The 19,197-nt window shown below is 36.6% G+C and overlaps 1 protein-coding gene across 14 annotated transcripts in view; it reads left to right on the top strand.

Annotated features, from left to right (window-relative positions):
- VPS13B (vacuolar protein sorting 13 homolog B) overlaps nucleotides 1-19,197 on the top strand; it is a 931,639-nt gene that overhangs the window by 98,589 nt on the left and 813,853 nt on the right. For all 14 annotated transcript variants that reach the window (XM_077809935.1, XM_077809942.1, XM_077809940.1 and 11 more), the window contains 3 exons: nucleotides 7,379-7,546; nucleotides 9,656-9,837; nucleotides 18,500-18,674. In XM_077809935.1, coding sequence (XP_077666061.1) covers nucleotides 7,379-7,546; nucleotides 9,656-9,837; nucleotides 18,500-18,674 — 525 coding nt within the window. The remainder of the gene's footprint in view (nucleotides 1-7,378; nucleotides 7,547-9,655; nucleotides 9,838-18,499; nucleotides 18,675-19,197) is intronic.

The following is a 19,197-nucleotide window of genomic DNA, read 5'->3' as shown; positions in this document are numbered from 1 at the left end:
TGGATGTTTTCCTTGTGGTATTTTTCTTTCTGGCAAACTTCTTGATCTAGGTCTAGGGCACTACAGTTTTTTAGCGTCTTTTTTTGGACATTATTATTCTGGGCCTTCAGAGTTGATGAGGCCTTTCTCTTCCACGTCAAAGTAGCAGAAGGCTGAAGTTAGCAGTTGTCTCATTAATCTGACCTTGGGAGAGGACATTAAAGTTTGTGTGCAGAGCACTTTGTGTTAGGGAATATATCAAGGGATACAAGCCTAGATAGCACGAGGATCATCCTGCCTCAGTTTGTAGAAATGGACTAGATGATTTCTTGAGGTCCCTTCTGGCCCTACATTTTTATGCTTCTATTATATATTGTTTTGCCTCACTTTGGTACATGGACACCTGTGTTAGAGCCAAGGATTTAAAGACTGCTTTGATTTGTTTGCCTTGATAAATTATTGGTGTTGAAGGAAGTCTGGAACTTCAGTGACTTGGATATACAGGAGTTTTGGTACACATCTCCTAACTGGGCAGCACTTCAGCTCAGTGGTAGTAGAGTTTGTCCATCTTGGCTCATTGTGTCCCATCTCCACATCATGAGGTTCTGAGACCTAGTTATCCTGACCCAACCCACAGAAGCCTTGTGCGGGAAATCATCAGTTCCTTAGTGATGGTTTTGGCACGTTGGAATATTGGTTTCTGTGAGAATCTTCACGATATAGGTGCTCTGGAGGCATGCTTTTTGGAACACAGACATCATATGTAGCGTAGATCCTCCAAGAGGGGCATTTCTCCAAGAACAATTGCATCATGAAATGCGCTTTTCCAGGCAGGAACCTATAATTGCCTAAGGTGAGCACCTTGCTGGGCATGTCAGTATCTTGGTGAAGCATCAACACCTGGTTATCATGTTTTTCTCTTACTGCTTCAGTAGTTACTTTGTAACCTTGATGCTCTTGTGGATCTGTAATTACATCGTCACTTCTGGTCTGTAGGCACACTCTACACAGTCAGTGGTGTGGTGAAGGGACGGACACTCAGTATATCAGTGTGAAAAGTTCAACAACTTGGACTGTTACCAGTGAGCATCAGTAAGAGCTGATGTCTTTGGATGCATCATGACAGACTTTCAGCAGAGCTAAGTTCTCCAAGTTCAGTTTTGTTTCTTTATGCATCTAGCATCAGCCACCTTCCATGTCACTCAGAAGTTCCATAAGATATGCAACATAGGAATCCAAACACTGTGAATCTTGTTCTATGATTTAGCTGTTACGTCCTAGGTAGGCTTTAATCCATATATCTCACTCTTATTAACGTAGCATATCTCCTACTGTAAATAGACTACTTTTGGTGTTTAGCAAGCATCACACCAGAGTGCTGGAATCACTCAAATCAACATGAGCTTCCCAAAGGCCCAAGTATTTTCTCAGAGGCTGGTGTAATGTACTGGAAGGAAGTGCTGCTTGATAGAGTTCAGCATAAAATATTCACGTGTGGGAGAAAATTCAGGGCTCTTAGCTTGGAGGGAGACATCAGCAGTCTGGCAGAAACAGTTTTCCAGGGTCAACAGATGACCATTTTCAGAGTGGTGGTAGTGATGGTGCCAAGTGAGAGAATGCACAGGGGGTGCATAGGGTTTTAACAGGAATGCTCTGGGTCAGATATATGCATAATAGTTCACTGAACTGTGGTATATGAGGACTCTACCGAGAGCCAATAGCCCACTAGTCATTGTAATCATTGCAAAGTGTATGTATGGATAATATTTAAGGAGTTGTGTATTTATACTGAAAATTATAGTAAGGTCTTGGAGTTAAGGCAGGTCACCGGGAGGTGACATGCCTCATGCATATTCCTTTCAGGTGGAAGGTAACATACACTTATCTCCCTGTCTGGTCATGCATTTTTTGTATGTCTCACAGTGTAGGCCTATTTCCATACTGAGCCACAGGCAGAAGAAACTATTGCGAAATCTACAAGAAGAAATTCACAGGATGAAACAAACAGCAGGCAGTGTCCTGTTAATGACTAACTACAAAAGGTTGTTAGGGTATATCTGGGGGTACAAGGAAACGTACAGCGTCCTTCAGTGGGGAGGCAAGCTGACCACGTCCTTGTCTGATGAAAGGAGGATCACAGCCAAGTCTCATTATAGAGCTCTTCAAGAACTTTGGGTGAGCACTACTTTACAAGACATGAGAATACCGAGTTCAAGTGTAGGCTTTTAGAATGCTTTTATTTATTTTACTTTATATGTAACCATTTGTTTCCAATACTTCTACTTGCTGCTATTTGAATTTATTTTATTAAATAAACATATACTTGATTTCACTATAAACATATCTAAGTGTTGTGTGTTAAGTTGAGTGGTGATCTGAGGTGAAACTGGTAAGCTGAGGAGTGCTGTTTCTTTGGAAGCAGTGAATCTGTGAGTACTGTGAGCGGAACAGGGGCTGAACATTCCAGGGAAATGCTTGCCCTGAGGGCTCAAGGTGGAGTGTGCCTATTGCTAACCTGTAAAGAGACAGTGGGGCATAGAGGGGAGTTCTTGTATTGTCTGTGGCTGGTGGAGTTGGCAAGCTGATCCATGGCAGGCACAGTTAAGGCTTCCTCACACTATGGGCAGGTGGTAGCAAGATACCTCACAACCCTGCCTAGCCCTGGGAAGCATCACACTCATCCAGTCTGATCCTATTTAGTTTGTGAGGTCCAGTTCTTCCTTCACTTTATATTTGAGCAAAATAATTACTGATGAAAGAGAAAGCAACTTCAGATTTTTTTTAACTTTGATAATTGTTTTGCACCAAAACTGCAGGAAACTCTTGATAGAACACGCTTCCCAGTTTTTTATTCCCATAATCAGAGTTTTCTCCAGCGGAAAAATCTTACTATGTTGTGGTTAGGCAAACTATAGTGGATCACAGAGAAAGCATCATGGATGTCAAAACTGACTGGCTTTGAAAGGCTTATAAAGCCGGAATATTAAAGAATTTCTGTTTGGACTGGTGGAGGGGATACTGCTTGCTCCACAAAGCTGGAACACTGCTACTGTTTCTGTGCCAATTATGATACCTGCGGACTCTGTCTACCCTTTGCTGCCATGGTGGTGAAGCCATATTCAGATTCTGAGGGTGCTGAAAAACAATGATTGAACTATTGCCTCAATCATGCCAGAAAGTTGCCTTGTGGAGACTGAAGGGGAAATAGACATTCCTACTGAAGCAAAATTGCAGAGACCTGAAGTACATCCTTGCAGTAAGTGCTGCTTGCTGTATGGTCCATAACCTCTGAGAACAGAAGGGATCATTATGGGCTGGTCTACACTACAGCTGAAAGTCGACCTAAGTTACGCTACTTCAGTTACGTAAGTTACATAACTGAAGTCGACGTAACTTATGTCTAGTTACAGTGGTGTCTACACTACGCTGTTTTGACGGGAGACACGCTCTCTCCAACTTACCTTGCACTTCTCCGGGAACTAGAGTACAGAAGTCAACGGGAGAGTGTCTGCCATTAATTTAGTGGGTCTTCGCCAGACCTGCTAAATCGACACCACTTCATCGATCGCAGCAGTGCCAATCTAGCTGCAAGTATAGACATGCCCTATGACTAAGATATTAGGAAAGAGGAAATCAGTATTTAAAAAAAAAATGAAATTGTGTTCCATATACATTTTAAAAATTAAATTTATAAGCTTTCTGCTCTCTGAATTTCCTCATGGTGTTTCATGGTTCTTATAAATTTTGCCACAGTTGAGTGCATTCTGTTGTGAATATTTTCGTGCATATTTAGGAATCTTATACATTTTAATATACTTTAGTCTATCATATTTTTATAATTCACCTAAAGCTTATAGGAGATTTAGCTGGCTGAATATTGATGAAACTCTAGAAAGTCAATATTCTCTGCATAAGCATGTGAATTTTATGTGAAACAACATTTAAATGATGATTATGTAAGTGTGCAGATTTAAATCAGGGAATTGAAAAAGTGTCACTCTTTTTTGCATTATTTTGAAATATAACAATACAAGTAAAGATATATCAGGCTTTGAAATAAAAAAGCTTTGTTTTAAATATTTTCAGAATAAGAAAAAATTAGAGCTCTTTTAATTTTACATTTAAATATGAGTGAAATCCTGAGCCTATTGAAATCAGTGAGAGTTTTGCTATTGATTTTAACGGGGTAAGGATTTCACTTGTTTTGCTGAACCTGATTCTGTTTCTCTGATGCAAATCAAGAGTAACGCCATTTAATGTATTAAAGTTACATCAGAAGAAAACAGTGTAAGTTAGATCAGAATCAGACCATTTAAAATTTTTATCATAAAATATAGTCTAATTGATATTTGTACTGTGCACATTGCAACTTTTTAAAAAGCCTAAATATTTTGGGGCCTGATTGTTATTTGCACGGAGGCCACTTTATACCACTTCAGTCATTTAATGCAGTTTTAATGTGGATGTAAGTATAATTTACTTCCACTTTTTTCCTTTACACCGTCAGAGCAGTTTAAAGTGGTCTTAGTGTAAACAGGAATCAAGCACTTTATAATACTACAACTCCTTCTGCAGATCTTTTTAGTCTGTATTCTAATGTTCATCAAGGATGAACTAATACATTTTACCCTTTTTCATCTTTTGAATTTCAGTTACAAGCTTTTTTCAGCAAGTTTTATACTTCTACATGTTCATTTCAGTAGTTGGTTGACAGTAGGGCAAAAGGGCAGATTCAGTTAGTGAAAAGGTCATGTAAGATGAGAGAACTGTAAATTTCACAGCTTAATATTGACAGCTTTCACTTGGCCTCCTGGATTCCATCTTGTTTCCTTACACAAGTCTCCAAAGAAATACTTCGCCTCCTTAATGTCATATTTATTATGCTTTAATACACTCATGATAGTGGCAAGATCATAGCATAATAGAAATGTCTAAAAATAAATAATTATGTGGGAGTTAAGCTTGTTCAAAATATTTTTAATATAATGAAAGATTTATTGCACATTGTGTGGTCAACCTTTCATATTAAATCTTTAAAAAATACTCAGATATTGAATATTGTTGATTCTGAATATGTTCAAGGGAAATCTTAAAACCCCATTTGCATATGTAAAATAACTTTTAAAACACGGCAAAGAGTTCAGTTTCAGCCATTTTAGAATTATGCAAATGCAAATCATCTGATAAGAACGTATACAGGGGAAGTATGTGAATTTGTACTTCTATAAATTGAAAACGGCTTATCAACTTTGCTCAAATGTGGACCAAAAAGCCCCCACACATTTTAGGATGAAATCAAACGAAGAAAATTGCAGCCCAATATTTGTATGATAGACTGGAAAAAGGAGAGTTGGAATAGAAGTTGAATCTCAACTTTAATGCTAACTATCTATAAGGAGAAATTATCCTCAAATTCAAAATAATCTTTGTTTGTAAATTTAGTGCAGCGGGCAGATCTCAGCTTACATAAAGTGGATCAAGAAATGGAGTGCCACATTAGAAGCAATATTATCAGCTTTCATTAATGTGGTAACTGAACTCACTGAGAACGTGAAGGCTCTATTAAAGTGAATGTTGGTAATCTGTCTCCCAGAGATAATGACCCATCCTGGGCAGATGGTACCAACTTGTAACAGGGATCTGACTGTTGACTGTCTCTTGCACGTTGGCAACACTTGTATTCTGTGTCATGGCAATGAGATGGTATTAAAAAAAAAAGAATGAAATTTAGTATGGGTATCTAGCTGGTCAAGGGATGAGGCATTATCAATGGAGGTGGTGTGGGAGGCACAACAAAGGGGAGATGAGTTCTCTGGGAGCAAAGCATAGGGTTGCAGGAGTGCTACATGTTTTATTTAGAAGGGTGAGGCTGCTGCACGGTTCTGGGTCACAGAGAGCCCTACTTTGACAGCTTGTTGAAGGACCTATAAATCCTATCTGCAGCCCCAGTTAAAAGCATCTTACATTTGCTCTTGTTTAGTAAATTTCTCTTCACCGTCCATAGAAAATGGCATCCATCATCAAATGTCTTGACATTAGTGAGCAAAGTTATGGAAGTTAGGTGAATAAATATTTTGTGTAAATATGAAATTCTTTGTGTACCCTATACACGAGACATTATTATTGGTACCTGTGGTATGTTTGCATTTGCTATGTTTTAACAACATTCTTTGAAAGGGGCCCAAAAAATTGCTAAAGATTGTGTGAGGTTCTCTCCTCCTCTCCCCTCCCTCAGTGGATTTAAAACACACTAAAAAGTAAATCATACCCCATTAACGTGTGACATGAGTTTCTAAAGGCAATATTTTATTTTGTATAATAAGTGGAATAAGTTCTAACTTTAACTGCCTTTTTTCAATCAATTTAAACTATAGTGACCATCACTGTCTCCATAATATATAATGCATGTGTTTTTACATATGATATTGATGTATGGGTAGGTAATAATTTAAAATATAGTGATGCATAAGTAATATAATTTAAAATATAATAATTTTTAAATAGTTGTATCTGTGTTTTTTCCTTCGCAGCATAAATTAATTGGCATTGTTAATATATTCCGTATACAGGAAAAACTTGAACATGGATAGGAATGCATTTCTTTCCTGTATTGTTCAGATGAGAATTTTTACCCTCCACTGGGAAAGCATAAAAGAGTTAGTTTTTCCAGCCATGTTATGGTTGAACAAATTTAAATAGGTTTCTTCCCAGTAGGCTTTATTGCAGGTGCTAACTGTGTGAGTTGTTGACAGAAATTGATTCTGTTATACCTAACAGAGTTCTTACTGAGGAGCACATGAATATATTGGTCATTAAAATTTAAATTGAGTAATAAAAGTACTTAGAAAGATGGATGTTGTTCTGTGACTTTTTATAGATGGATTCAGAAGGAAAAATACATGTAAAGGCATGTATTTTGAACTAGTATCCTAGTAACTTTGTATATTCTTTCCAAGTCCATTTCTATCTTTCTTTGAAAATAGTCATTTTTGTATGTTCACATAAAATCTTTCTGTAGCAGTATTTTGTGATCTCCCCACACAAAAAAAGAAATAAATTTTGCACTATCCTGAAAAATTAAATTTGAAGGTTAATTTTTGCCATCAGGTTTCAACATAACAATCTAACACCTCATACTAATAGACGAGAATTTTGTTTTTATATTTCCTCTGCCACACTTGTTGGAAGCTAATCCACCCAGTAGCACTCAATGCAGTCTTAAAGAAGTTATGTGCTTTGTGCTTTTAACTAGGAAAAGGTTAGTATTCTGATGACTGGGAATAGATACACCTTGGAAATAATTTGTTTTATTTTTTTGTAATAATTAAATTAATAGTAGCATCTCTTTCTCATAGCGTCAGAGAATCATTCTGTTTGTCTTTTTGTTTCCATTTGATAGGTTATGTGCAGAGTTTGATTAGGCGTGTTGTAAACAATGTCAACATTGTGATCAACAATCTCATATTAAAGTATGTGGAGGATGATATTGTTCTCTCAGTCAATATCACGTCTGCAGAATGCTATACAGTGGATGAATTTTGGGATCGTGCGTTTATGGACATCTCTGGTGAGTAGATACTTTTGGGTCTTAAATTCTGTAGTATTAGGACTGTTATTCCTTCGATGGGAGTTTAAATTTCATGCAAGTAGCTTTCTAAGGGTTGGAAGTGAAATTGCTTCCTGTTATATTTTCAATTTTCTTTTTTAACATAGTTGTTTTTTCCATTACCAGTACCTTGCAGGCCACAATATGGTAATTTTATATGTTGACTATTAAGTAGACTGAATGCAAATGCAAACACGTGCAGTGTATTTTATGGGATAAAAGGACCATCAGTTATTACATCAGTTAAGGGAAATAATACCTGCCACATCACATTTCAGTAGGGGAAAATATCAAGTTATCTGTTCATTTTAGGGTGGGGTTTGTCGTCCTCAATACCTTGGTATCGGAGTGCCTCACGATATTTAATCTATTTATCTTCACAATTCTCTTGTGTGGCTGGGAAGTCCTATTATCCTCATTTTACAGATGAGGAACTGAGGCACAAGAGAGACTTGCCCACAGTCACATAGGAAATATGTAGCAGAGCAGAGAATCGAACATGAGTCTCTTGCATATTGTGCCATTATCCTAACCACTGGACGGTCTTCTCTAGCGAAAATTTATAATAATTATGGTAATATTATAACATTATAAAATATATCTGAATCCAAATTTATCATAACATTTTATTTTGCTTCAGAAATTGCAAGATAAAAACTTATCTGACGAAAATGTGCAATTTTGGCACATTTAATTTTTGGCACATATCAAATCAACAAAACTCTCCCAGGGAGAGAGAAATGAGTGGGCTGGTCTTATCCTTGTGCACAGACTACAGTAGCTAGGAGTGTTTTAAGGTCAGCTCTGAGGTGCAAAGTGAGTTGAGAAATTTGCACTGTGCGTGGCTCTAGCCTATATTGTTTGTTCTTATAATCACCAAATTCACAAGAAAGACCATCTTTGAAATATGCATTTTATTAAAAGTTAAACTGATCACAGCATGGAAAAACAGGTTAAGGCATTCTGCCCTTCTCAGCTGTCGTTGGATTGCAGAGCAGGGTGTGGAGGGTGATCCATACGTCATTGTTTCCCAGTTGCACTAGTCATCCCGGATAGAGTTCTCCTAAGAGGAAGGGTCTCACTGGGTAATCCATTTGGCTGGGGCATAGGAGAATTGATAAAGGGGCCAAAGAAGGAGAAAGAAGGACTTTCCCTGTTCTGCCTTTGGCTGCAAAATATAAAATTCTTCTTAAACAGGAAAATGTATAACTTTTTTCTCTGTTAGTCAAGGCCATACAAGATCTTAGAAAGAAACTACTCTTTTTGTGAATTGATTTTGTATCTTTGGAGTTTTCTGCAACTCTGTTATTTCTAGCAAAATTATGATTATAAGGAAAAATTAATATGTTTTTGGTTAATGATAATTCAAGGATTTTTTTGTCCTTGCAGATTTATAATCAAGTATCTGAAAATTGAGAGTACATTTTGGATATTCACTTTCCATATTCTCTGCCTAATTTTTAACTATTGGCTTCAGCTGTTTCCACCCTCCCACCCCCCCGCTATTCCGAGTAAAACTGAATGTACCCTTCGAGTGCATTATTGGAGGTGTAATGTTTAGATTTATTAAGTTCTTTCTTCCCCTTTCATTCAAGATCAATACTCTTTCCTCCTCCCCTCACCCCCTCTGGATAATCATTATTCCCGGGGATTTGAGGCCTCCGCTATGTTTGGGACAATAGTTTTCAAGTGTGGGTGGGATTGTTATCTCTGTGGAAGTTTTTTTTTTTTTTTTTTTTTTAAGTGTAAAACGCACACTTTAAGTGCATGTTTAAATAGAAAACGTTTTAGTAAGCTGTAAAGATAAATATATTACCAAATGCTTACTTAGAAAATTCTTCTTCTTGCTAAAGCTCTTTATTTTAGTCATGTGAACCGGTAATATTTGTGGTAGCTTAAATAAAAGATAACACTGTTAACTATAATGACAGTCTCTTCTCTTTCTGTCAATATTTATTTTTATTGATTATTACTGTTCGCTCATAGATTAGTATACTATGCATATTAAGTATTTGGTTTTTATTTTTTATGTTTTAAACTGTCTTAATATTTTTTTTTATCTTTTTAAAGCAAATGATCTGGTACTAAGGAAGGTGATTAATTTTTCTGACTGCACAGTGTGTCTTGATAAGAGAAATGCTAGTGGAAAAATAGAATTTTACCAGGACCCTCTCCTTTACAAGTGTTCCTTCAGAACTCGTCTGCATTTTACTTATGATAATCTTAATTCCAAGATGCCATCTGTTATCAAAGTAGGTATCAAAGTGTCTTCTTTTGTTTCCTCACATCCATATGTATGAACTACTTTTCAGGTTTTAAGTGTATAATTTGACATTCATAAGAAAAACCAAAGAACGTGAACACTAACATAGTACGTTAACTACTATGGAATTTTTGTGTCTTGGTTTATTAATAGACTGCATGTATTATGTATACTAGCGTATTTAAGAAAGAAAAAGTCATGTTCAATCCAGACAGCTTTTTGCTTGAGTTTCAAAAATGATTGTAATAATTGTACCACAGAATAAAGAGTCGAGAAAACAGAGGGGAAAAAGGGAAGCTCAAAGTTAAGTTTGGGGACTGTATGATTTAGGAGATTAGTAATGGGACATAGAGCATTTTCAAATCTGGCCTACACACTGATTGGTATTAAGCAAAACTTAATATAGTCAGTGGTCGAGGTGTAAAAAATTCGTGGTCCAAGTCCAGTTCTTAATGGGTAAGTATCCAATATCATACACACACATCTGGCACTAAATGATCAAAACTCTTTACAGACACTTGCTATTTTTAAGTGCTTATCTAGAAATGTATTCATGCAGAATGCTGCTTAGACACTTGTTTTGCACACATGAACTTCCAGTAGCATATGTGCAAAGCAGGCAATCAGCACCTCTTGTGATCATTAATTTAATTTTTACTGATACACTCTCTAGTAATTTTTCCTATCAGATGTAGGTATCTTAGTACATAAAATACATCCTATTGTGCACTGGTGCACTTAAATGTATACAGTACTTAGGCACAGTGGGACCAGTTAATCCTGTGTTAATTTTTTTTGTAAATTCATTTCTTTTGTGTTTTTTTTAGAAATGAGTAAAAGCTGAGTCTTTACGGATATTAGGACCTTTATAACTAAATCGTCAATGATTTTAAAGCTTACATGGACCATCCTGATATTAATGATTTATCATACGATTGACTGTTACATACGTATTAAGGATTTGTGGTACTAGTGCAGTTGGTGCATATGTGCAATAATACTGTATGCTAAAATCCTGTATTTTTGCACTTAAAATCAGCAAAGTTATTCTTTTTAATTTTGGAAAAATATTCAGTCAGAGACTTGAGATCTTCTATGCCAAGTTTTAACACGGATCAAATTTTTATGGCTGAATTATAAACCTCTGACAACAGACATTTATAGTGGAAACATTGACACAGTCTTCAGGATAGTGTCAAATGGTGCTGCCGTTTTAATAATGAATTATTTACTTTCTTTTACTTCATTACATAAAAAACTTTTTTTTATGGATCCTAGATTACCATAAAACACATGCCAGAGTACATGGAGCAATGTTAGTGTAATTACATTTATATTTATGTGAAACCCACCTCTTTATCTCTGTTGGTGGTCAGTCATTCCCATCTTTTTTAAACATTTCAATGTGTTCAAAGACGCATCTTACCCACTATTCATATTTTGTTGATTTTTGGTGATATTGTCCTTAGTTACCATATTTTTTCATTTTCAGTATGTGATTTACAGATAAAATACCTTAACTTTGTACATTGTCCTTAGAGATGTCAATAAAAGATTAGAACATTTGGTCTTATGCTGCTGGATAAACGTTGAAGTCAATCATCAATTGTTAATAAAATAAGCAGTATATTAATGTTCAATGTCAGTGTTCTTTTATACTATTCTAAAAGGATTTTTATACTGCGTGATTCCTGTAGGTTTAAATTATTGATTCAGTAGAAAAATATTTTCTTCATATATCATTATTGATTTGCTGCATTCTGATTTGATGTAAACAAGATGGTTACGTGCTTTAGTTAGAGAGCAGTTATAGAAAAAATTACCATTTAAATATATATATATACACACACTATTTTAAATGTTAGGTTTCTGATTGGATATAGGTGTTCTTTAAATGTGCTCTTGTAATTTATATTAATGAAGTCTGTGCCAGCCAATCAAATCACTGGATGGCTGGCATTCATTCATGAAAACTTTAAAAATGTTAAACTTCCCTGCTGTAAATGAAATGAATTTATAGCTTGAACCATTTCCTCTAGTAGATAAGTGTATTTATGTCCAAAATCATCATTACTGCAGTTGTCACTAACTAGTTGACTGTTTTAGCAGAGAGGCTAGAGTGGAAAGGTCTGGCCCTTATCTCAGTAAAATTAACCCAAATCCACAGCCAGTTCCCCTGGGACAGGTATGAGGAAGGCTGTCAGGTAGTTCGCATTAATGCTTCATGTACTGTACTTGTTCTGTAGTTAAATAGAGGGTGCCGTCTGTAGGAATGTTTGTTTCATTTCATGGAAGTTACGTTTACTTAAAAACAATTTTTTTTGTATACCTGGGAACTAGTGTATTCATAAATTATCTCTTTGGGGGGTGGGGGGAAGGTAGAGTGGGGACCTTCACGAAGACATTGGACTTCCAGTCTGTGATTCCTCCTTTATGGTGTTTCTCCAGTTTCAATCCCGCTGACCTCTATAAAATTACAGGAAACTTTTGAGATCCAATCCACAGATTCTGTCTGGGTTACCACTGGCAGCTCCGTCTTCTCCTGGCACTGGACTAGATCTGACTGGTGCTCAAAATGGCTGCCAGTTTTTACCCCTGATAGAACTCGCAACTTATTGGTCAGAAGTGTCCAGCTTCTAATTAAGAGTGTATGTGTATACATGCATGACTGTCTGCCATTAATGAAGCCTTCCACACCAGCTTCAAAACCACTATTGAGCATGATTAACTTCCTGCACTCCTTTTTGTGTACTGAAATAACTACTTGTTTGCAATCACACAAATCTTTATACTGCCACCTTGACTGGGAAGGTTTCCAAATCAACTCAGATCAGGTAAAAGCGGCAGTTGTAATTACAGCAATAAATATTTTGGCTGAGCACCAAAAAATAAGAAGAAAAATGAAAAGGGGGTTATGTGTGCGGATGGCAACGTTTTCCTTATATTTTTCTACATTGTTGGATATCATCATGAGCATCTTGGACTACGTTTCTGATTTTATTTTTAGATGTCTGGTCAATAGCAATATGCAGAAGTGCATTTTGCCCTGTGTGGATACTTGGGACTATTATCAAGCCACTTTTCATGTTTCATGAACTATATATTGCATTAATGTCAATATTGATCCTTTTTATTCTATTAGTGGAGCTGTGAGTTTAAATCTGCCTGGCAGAATATATCTAGGATGATATGTAATTTATTATAATAGCTGATTTTGTGCTACACTGAAGATTATAAAAGAACGTAGCCACTTTTTTTTATCCATTTTGGGATTTTGCCTTTCAATTGTTTCTTCTTTGAGTGGTTCTGCATAGTCCCCTTTATGCATAATGCCCTAACTGGTCTACCCTTCCCCATAGCGTCTTTGAATGCTCTCAGGGAAAGGTTATATAAGGAGGTGTTGCACTCTCTACTGTCTGTCTTCCTTCCAGCTGCTTCAACCAGATGGAAGTGAGCTAATCTGGTCCTTCAGAGCTGGGGTTTTTAGATAATTGTTGTTGGTAGCTTATAATGTTAGTTAAATTCGAGAGTTTGTAGTTGTACTTAGTTTAATATAATTTTAGGTTTGGTTCTGTATGATGACAGAACCAAAGAAAAAGCAGATGTAAGAGGTGTTCTTTATGCCCAGCTATCTTCCCGGTGTCAGATGACCACGTTAGGTGTCTTAAGAGTCTTGGAGAAGGCCACTCTCCTTTTGGATGTTCTGTTCGTCAGATTTTTACATTCAGAGCTCATAAAGAATGGCAGAATAGACTGCAACTATTCCTGCTTAAAGAAGCTGTTGTTGCTAAGCCATTGGTCTCCAGGAGATCATCAGATCCAAAGATTAAGAGAAAAGGAGTACTAGTGGCACCTTAGAGACGAACCAATTTATTTGAGCATAAGCTTTTGGGAGCTACAGCTCACTTTATCGGATGCTTATGCTCAAATAAATTGGTTAGTCTCTAAGGTGCCGCTAGTACTCCTTTTCTTTTTACGAATACAGACTAACACGGCTTCTACTCTGAAACCAAAGATTAAGAGGCCTATTTTGGCTCTGGCTGCCTCATTTAGTAAGGCTAAGATGCCTAAAAGATTCTGTCTTCATCAGTTCCAGATGAAGTTCAGAAATTGCTTCTGATAGATGCTGAAAGAGGTATCCTAGGGTCCGTGGGGTCAAGAGTTTTATTCAAGATATTTCCTGGTGTGGAAAAAAGATGGGGATCTCTGACCAGTTTTAGATTTGAGGAAGTTGAACAGGTTTGTTTGAAGTTTTGTTTTTGAATGTGAATTCTAGCCTCCATAAGTCCCTTACTTTCAGTTATGGATTGGTTTACAACTTTTGATTTAACATATGTGTATTTCCATATTTCTATCTGCAAAATCATCATAAATACCTATGTTTTGTGGTGTCACAGGGACATTTTCAATACAAGGTCCTGCTTTTTGGCCTTTCTACAGTCCGAGAGTCTTTACAATGTAACTTTCTATATTAGCAATGCATTTCAGAAGGCAGGAAACCTCTGTTAACCCATATTTAGACGGTTGACTGCTGAAGTCTCCTTCACACGAATATCTGCTAGGCTACATCCAGTTTTGCTACCTCCGTTCCTACGGATTTATGATTGCTTCTGAATATTAAAAAGTCAAATCTATACTCCACTTAGACCCTATAAAATGGATCTTCTATCCTGGACTTGGTAGGAGGAAGAGCTTTTCTCCCTGAGGAAAACATTCTGAAGATAGTACAGTCTACTTTTGAGATACATCGTTGTTGAACTCAGAAAGTGATTTTCTTTTTGGGTCTGATGGGTCGTATGCCAGCAACTACTTATGTTACTCAATTTGCATATTTCAGAATGAGGCAATGAGACGCTGGTTGGGTTGGTTTACAAGCTGGACAACCTTCACATGTTAGTCACCATGCCTAAGAACATTTTAGATTCTTTGATGTGATAGATAAAAGAACTAGTGTTCTCGAGGGGATCCTGGTCAGTTCCCCTTTGCTGTCGATAATGATAAATCTGATGCATCGAAGAATGGATGGGGAGCTCATCTGGAATCTTTCGTAGTTCAAGGTGACTGGGTGTCCCAGGAATAGGATTTACACATAAATGTTTTAAGATTAAGGGCTCTTCATCTGGCTCTCAGGTCTTTTCTTCCTCATGTAAAGAGGAAGGTTGTTTCGGTTGCAACAGACAATACAGTGGCTATGCATTATGTCAACAAACGAGGTGCCCACTCTTTTCTGCTTTGTGCTAAGGCAGTCAATCAGTGGGATTGGAGCATTGTTTATGTTTGTTCGGTGGCCGTATATCTAGCAGGGGAGAGCAGCGTGTTGGCAGATCGGCTCACAGAAGCAGTTTCAGATGCACGAGTGATCACTGAAAGATTATGTGGGCAAGAGATTTTCTCCAGCTGGAGTCTGTCCAAACAAAACGATTCAACAAAATGTCTCTTCCGTTCAAGAGCATGAAAGAACAGTCAGTCCATCTCGGTCACTTTCCCTCTCTTTCCGTTAATTCAGAAGGTGGTGGTGAAGATTGGACAGGACAAGGCAAGAATGATCCTGATTGTTCTAGCTTGGCCGAGGCAACATGGACCTGCTCCAGCTGTCATAGAGAACCTGTGTACTTCTTCCTTTGTCTCCAAACCTATTGTCACCGCAGCAAGGCAGGAGTGTTCTTTCAGATCCCAAGTATCTCCATCTGATGGCCTGGACTATAGAACTTTGATTAATCTAGAAATATCTTGTTCCATGTTGCTGCAGAATGTATTCATTCTAGAAAACAATCTGTGAGGAAATATTACTTGAAATAGGTTAATTTGCTTCTTGGATGCAAGGCAAATCTGACTTATTAGTTTCCATTTCTATTCCCTATATATTAGAGTATTTGATATATTTAAAGTCTGAGGGGCTAATTCTTTGAGTTCATTTAGTGGATCTTTCAGATTATGATGCTTTGATTGATGGTAGGTCATTATTTGTACATGATACAGTTAAAAGGTTTATGAAGGGGTTATCTAACTTGTATTGTTCCTGTAGAGATATGGTTCCACCATCGGATCTGAATTTGGTTTTATCTAGGCATATGAAGTCTCCTTCTGAACCTGTGGCAGAGTGCTCTTTATTTTATTTATTTATTAAAACTGTGGTTGTTTTTGCTATAACATCAGCCAGAAGCATGAGCGAATTATATCCCTATTTCTCATAAGGACAAGATGGTTCTTGGACTTGATCACAAAAATAGTATTTGAGTTTCACTTCAGTTGGACAGTTAATTTACCAGTGTTTTTTCCAAAGCCACATGCTAATAAAGGGGAATCTCCTTTAGATACTTTAGATGCTAGAATGGTTTTAGCCTATTTTTTAAATAGAGCAAAAGATTTTAGGTGGTCTTTTTGGTTATTTGTTTCTTGTGCTAAGAATCATGTGGGTTACAGTGTAGTTGTCCATACTATTTTCAGATGGGTTAAACAATGTATCTTTAAATATTAGAAGTTAGCAGCATTCCCTCTGTCTACTGTTATGAGATGTCATATCAGTAAGGCAGTTGAAGGATCCTTTGCTTATTTTAAACATGTTCCTGTCGGGGAAATCTGTAAACCTGCTACTTGGAAGTCAGTCTGTACATCTACTAAATTTGCTTTGGATTTGGTTTTGAGAGCAGATGCGAGATTTGGTAGAGCGGTGCTTCAATCATCATTTAATTAGAGCTCTGTTTCCTTCTGTGTTTTTCAGTACTGCTTGCAAAAGTACCCATAAGTGGGAATATGCAGAGCCACTTGAAGAAATGAAGGTTGGTTACATGTAACCAGAGGGTTTTTTTGAGGTGACCCCGCATATTCGCTTTTCCCACCCACCTTCCCCATCTTTGTTAGCATCCTATCTTGGTTTCTCTGGGTCAGTGATAGCAGGAACTGAGATGGCAGAGGGCACAGGGCCCCTTATATAGCCTCACCCTCAGAACATTTGAGGATGTTGAAAGGAAGGGCAGGAGGGGGCACAAGTGTGCTCTAACAGGCACTGTTTGGAGAAGATTCTACTGTTAGGCTGTATCAGTCAGCACATTACCCATAAGGGTAAATATGCAGAATCATCTTGAAGAACTTCATTTTTATGGCATAATCACCAATTGATTTAAAAAAAATTTTTTTGAGTATCAGGGACAAATGGAGACAGATTTTGAATGACGCTGCTGAAGGGTTGCTGGAAGCCCTGAAACATGGACTTAAATTACCAACCTGGCTATGTTTTGATGAAAATAGCAATGAAATGTCTCATTTGTGGGGTCATATTCATCAGTGTTCTTTTCTTCTGCTTCAGCAAAGTTTCATGTTGTGGTATATTTGATCATGAAGAACCCAAAGAAACCAGTTTTCTGTACTTTTAAATGGGCATGACTTTTCTTTTCTTGCTATGTAACAATGTTTATATTTTACTTTTGAAAATTATTTATTTCATTAGTGCAGTTGCTTTTTTTCTACCACTTCCCTCAACCTTAGGCATGTTGACTCAGATAAATTCATACGCTGCTGATGCTTAGTTATCACTAAACACCAAACATCCATTTGCAGTACTATTCAGCAACTTTCCATCTCCAGAAGTTGGAATGAGAAACAGCCACCTACTGATTTCAACGCTGTAAAGCAAGGGTAGTCAATTATTTTTTTCAAGGTCCCAATTTCTTGGTCAGGTATAGTCAAGGCCAATATTTTAAAAAAACAACAATAATGATAATAAATAAGTAAATAAGATTTTGGGGGCAATTCAAAAGTGTCTGGCGGTCCAGATTTGGCCTGTGGTCCACTTATTGACTACACCAGCTGTAAAGTATAAAGACTGTTATGGATGAGCTAAACAGCTTTAAATAGAACACCTTCCAAAATTTTTTAAATTTTAGTAAATCAAGCTGCCTTCACAGTTCATACATCTACACATTCTTCTCTCTTCAGCTTCCAGTGATTAATTCCAACCACTGATCATCCACCTCTCTTCAGTCACTACTCTCCAGCCATTCTCTTATCTTCTCTGGAGTTCTAGAGAGTTTCCTTATTTCCTAATCGATATAATTAGGCATAAAAATATGTATATTTTGTTCTCATTTTGCTTTCACCTTTTTAGAATAACTAGTTGTCATTCGCAGATTGAAATTAGGAACTTGACGTTTCTAGGATCAAACTTTCAAATATATGGACATACGATGCTTCAAAAAAAAAAATGAAAAAACGAACAAACAAAACTTCCAAAACCCAGCTGACTTAAATTTTTCTTCAGGGTGGTGGTTTTTTTTATTGTTGCAATGGTTTTTACAGCCCTGGAATGCTTTGATCATTTTCTCCTACATAGCAAAATGTGTTCAATCAATTTCAGACACCCCAAACTTTAGTGTAGAATGTTCTCCTTTATTGTAACATAGGTTGTTATAAAAATGTAAATTAAAGTATTTTTCATGCACATCTCTCTGCCATTAATACAGTAAAATGTTGTTTTTATTTAGGTTCCAAAGTGTGAATGTTTTTGACTTAAAGATATTATAATGTTGTGATATTGTTTTTGAAGAGAAAAAAATAGGGATGTTCTATCTATAGCATCATATCTTACATTTTAAAACTTGATTTTAGTGAAAACAATTATGATTTTTTTTGCTTCTGTATTCTTTATATTGTAGATTCATACGTTAGTTGAAAGTCTGAAGCTTTCCATCACTGATCAGCAGCTCCCTATGTTTATACGCATAATGCAGCTTGGGATTGCTCTTTACTATGGAGAATTGGGAAACTTTAAAGAAGGAGAAAATGAAGACCTAGTTTGTCATACTAAAGATATATTGGGAAACATCTCAGGTACATATAACTGTTATTTCTCAACCAAAAATAATTGTGTTTTATTTTCTGATTTTTAAAAATGTGAGTGTTCAACACAAACTATTACAGTGTCTTGACAATCTGTAATCTGTTAGAGCTAATACATTGTGCTATGTAAGTGTGGAATACTCTTAACATTATTTGTGTGTTATGCTGAGAAAGCTATTTTGATTATCCTAGCTAAGCTGAGGTTGTTTCTGGACAAAACTTTGGATTTTGATGATCATGCAATGTAGCGGGAGACTTGGGGTTGTTAGTTAGTTTTTGATATTTTTTAATTTAATTAAAATATAGCTTCTTGATTTTATTTTTGTGTTTTGACTTTGAAACTATATATATACATATATTTATTTTACTGTGAATAGAAATGTCAACACTTGTTCAAGTGGTTGCACATGTGAATTTCATTCTTGGTGTCTGTGTACCCAGTGTATGGCCATCAGAAACTTTTTCTCTCAGCAGTATCCGGTGAGTGGCTTGAGCGCTGTTTGCCGTCACTTTC

This window comes from Eretmochelys imbricata, chromosome 2, assembly GCF_965152235.1.
Source record: "Eretmochelys imbricata isolate rEreImb1 chromosome 2, rEreImb1.hap1, whole genome shotgun sequence".
In the NCBI taxonomy this organism is placed as follows: domain Eukaryota; kingdom Metazoa; phylum Chordata; order Testudines; family Cheloniidae; genus Eretmochelys; species Eretmochelys imbricata.
This window is presented reverse-complemented; position numbering and strand designations above follow the sequence as displayed.